The sequence below is a fragment of the Oxyura jamaicensis genome, unplaced genomic scaffold, assembly GCF_011077185.1.
Source record: "Oxyura jamaicensis isolate SHBP4307 breed ruddy duck unplaced genomic scaffold, BPBGC_Ojam_1.0 oxyUn_random_OJ71444, whole genome shotgun sequence".
In the NCBI taxonomy this organism is placed as follows: Eukaryota; Metazoa; Chordata; class Aves; order Anseriformes; family Anatidae; genus Oxyura; species Oxyura jamaicensis.
Window position 1 is genome coordinate 3095 of NW_023310523.1, and position 2287 is coordinate 5381.

General features: G+C 69.7%; 1 protein-coding gene across 1 annotated transcript in view; it reads left to right on the forward strand.

Moving 5' to 3' along the window:
- The window catches only part of SYMPK (symplekin), a gene marked incomplete at its 3' end in the record, with an annotated part of 2894 nt that extends 1139 nt beyond the window's left edge, over positions 1-1755 (forward strand). The window contains exons 2-6 of the mRNA XM_035314215.1: positions 84-231; positions 304-464; positions 542-650; positions 740-840; positions 1613-1755. Coding sequence (XP_035170106.1) covers positions 84-231; positions 304-464; positions 542-650; positions 740-840; positions 1613-1755 — 662 coding nt within the window. The remainder of the gene's footprint in view (positions 1-83; positions 232-303; positions 465-541; positions 651-739; positions 841-1612) is intronic.
- Positions 1756-2287: the final 532 nt, after the last annotated feature.

Sequence of the window (2287 nt, forward strand, 5' to 3'; positions counted from 1 at the left end):
CGTCCCCGTGCCCATGACGTCCCCGTGCCCATGACGTCCCCGTGCCCGTGACGTCCCCGTGCCGCTGGCCGGCCGCCCCGCAGGTGCGTCAGCAGGCGCTGCTGTTCATCAAGCGGCTGTACGAGAAGGACGAGCTGCGCGGCTACGTGGAGAAGTTCGCCCTCAACTACCTGCAGCTGCTGGTGCACCCCAACCCGCCCTCCGTCCTCTTCGGGGCCGACAAGGACACCGGTGAGCGACCGCGGGGCGGGGGGGCGGCACCCGGGGGGGGGGGACGGTGACGGTGACGGCGGTGTCATGCAGAGGTGGCGGCGCCGTGGACGGAGGAGACGATCAAGCAGTGCCTCTACCTCTACCTGGCGCTGCTGCCCCACAACCACAAGCTGATCCACGAGCTCGCCTCCGTCTACACCGAGGCCATCGCCGACATCAAGCGCACCGTGCTGCGGGTCATCGAGCAGCCAGTGAGGCTTGGGGACGCCGGGGGGGGGGGGGACACACGGTGAGGGACACCCCCGCGGTGACGCCGCTCGTGCCGCAGATCCGCGGGATGGGGATGAACTCGCCCGAGCTGCTGCTGCTGGTGGAGAACTGCCCCAAGGGCGCCGAGACGCTGGTGACGCGCTGCCTGCACAGCCTGACCGATAAAGGTGGGGACGGGGACACCTGGGGACGCCTGGGGACGGCCCCCGGGGGCGCGCTGTCATCGTGTGTCCGTCCCCCCCCCCCCCCCTCGCAGTGCCGCCCTCGCCCGAGCTGGTGAAGCGCGTGCGGGACCTGTACCACAAGCGGCTGCCGGACGTGCGCTTCCTCATCCCCGTCCTCAACGGGCTGGAGAAGGTGGGGGCGTCCCCCCCGTGTCCCCTCCCCGTGTCCCCGTGCCCCATTCCCATCCCCCCGTGTCCCCGTGCCCCATTCCCATCCCTGTGTCCCCTCCCCCTGTCCCCTGTCCCCCATTCCCATCCCTGTGTCCCCTCCCCCTGTCCCCTGTCCCCCATTCCCATCCCTGTGTCCCCTCCCCCTGTCCCCTGTCCCCCATTCCCCTCCCCATGTCCCCTCCCCATGTCCCTGTCCCCCATTCCCATCCACCCGTGTCCCCTCCCCCTGTCCCCTGTCCCCCATTCCCCTCCCCATGTCCCCTCCCCATGTCCCCGTCCCCCATTCCCATCCCCCTGTGTCCCCTCCTCGTGTCCCTGTCCCCCATTCCCCTCCCCATGTCCCCTCCCGTGTCCCCGTCCCCCATTCCCATCCCCCCATGTCCCCTCCCGTGTCCCCGTCCCCCATTCCCATCCCCCCGTGTCCCCTGTCCCCCATTCCCATCCCCGTGTCCCCTCCCTGTGTCCCCAACCCTGTTTTCCCATCCTGTGTCCCTGTCCCCATCCCTGTCCCAACCCCATTCCAAGTCCCCATGTCCCCCTCCCCCTCCCCGTGTCCCCCTCCCCATGCCCCCCTCCCCGGTTCTCCATCATTTGTCCCCGTTCCCCTCCAGTGTCCCCATGCCATGTCCCTATCCCCGTGTCCTGTCCCCTCCCCGTGTCCCCGTCCCCCTCCCCGTGTCCCCTCCCCGTGTCCCCTCGGGGGCAGCGCTGAGGGGGCCGTGTTTTTGGGGCAGAAAGAGGTGATCCAGGCGCTGCCCAAGCTCATCAAGCTCAACCCCATCGTGGTCAAGGAGGTCTTCAACCGCCTGCTGGGGACGCAGCACGGTAGGGGACCCCTGGGGACAGTCCTGGTGGGGACACGGCCACCGGGGGGCTGGCACCTCCCTGGGGACAGCCCCGATCCCTGCTGGGGGACATGGGGACGGTCCTGGTGCCAGCAGGGGGGACACGGGACGTGGGGGGGGGGCACAGGACCGGCCTGGGGACGGTCCTGGTGGGAGATGTGGGGACACGGGGACACCCCAGGGACCGTCCTGGTGCCCCCTCCATCCATGGGATGTCCCTGGAGGGGGGGGGACATGGGACAGGAGACCCCCGGGGGACAGTTCTGGTGCCAGATATGCGGACACCGAGCCAGTGTGGTGCCAGATTTGGGGACATGGGATGTCCCTGGGGGGGATGTGGGACAGGAGACCCCCCCGGGGACAACTCTGCTGCCAGATCTGGGGACACCGAGCCACTGCAGTGCCAGCTGTGGGGACATGAGCTGTCCCTGGGGGGGGGATGTGGGACCCGAGACCCCCCAGGGGACAGTTCTGGTGCCAGATCTGGGGACACCGAGCCAGGGTGGTGCCAGCTGTGGGGACATGGGATGTCCCTGGGGGGGGATGTGGGACAGGAGACCCCCC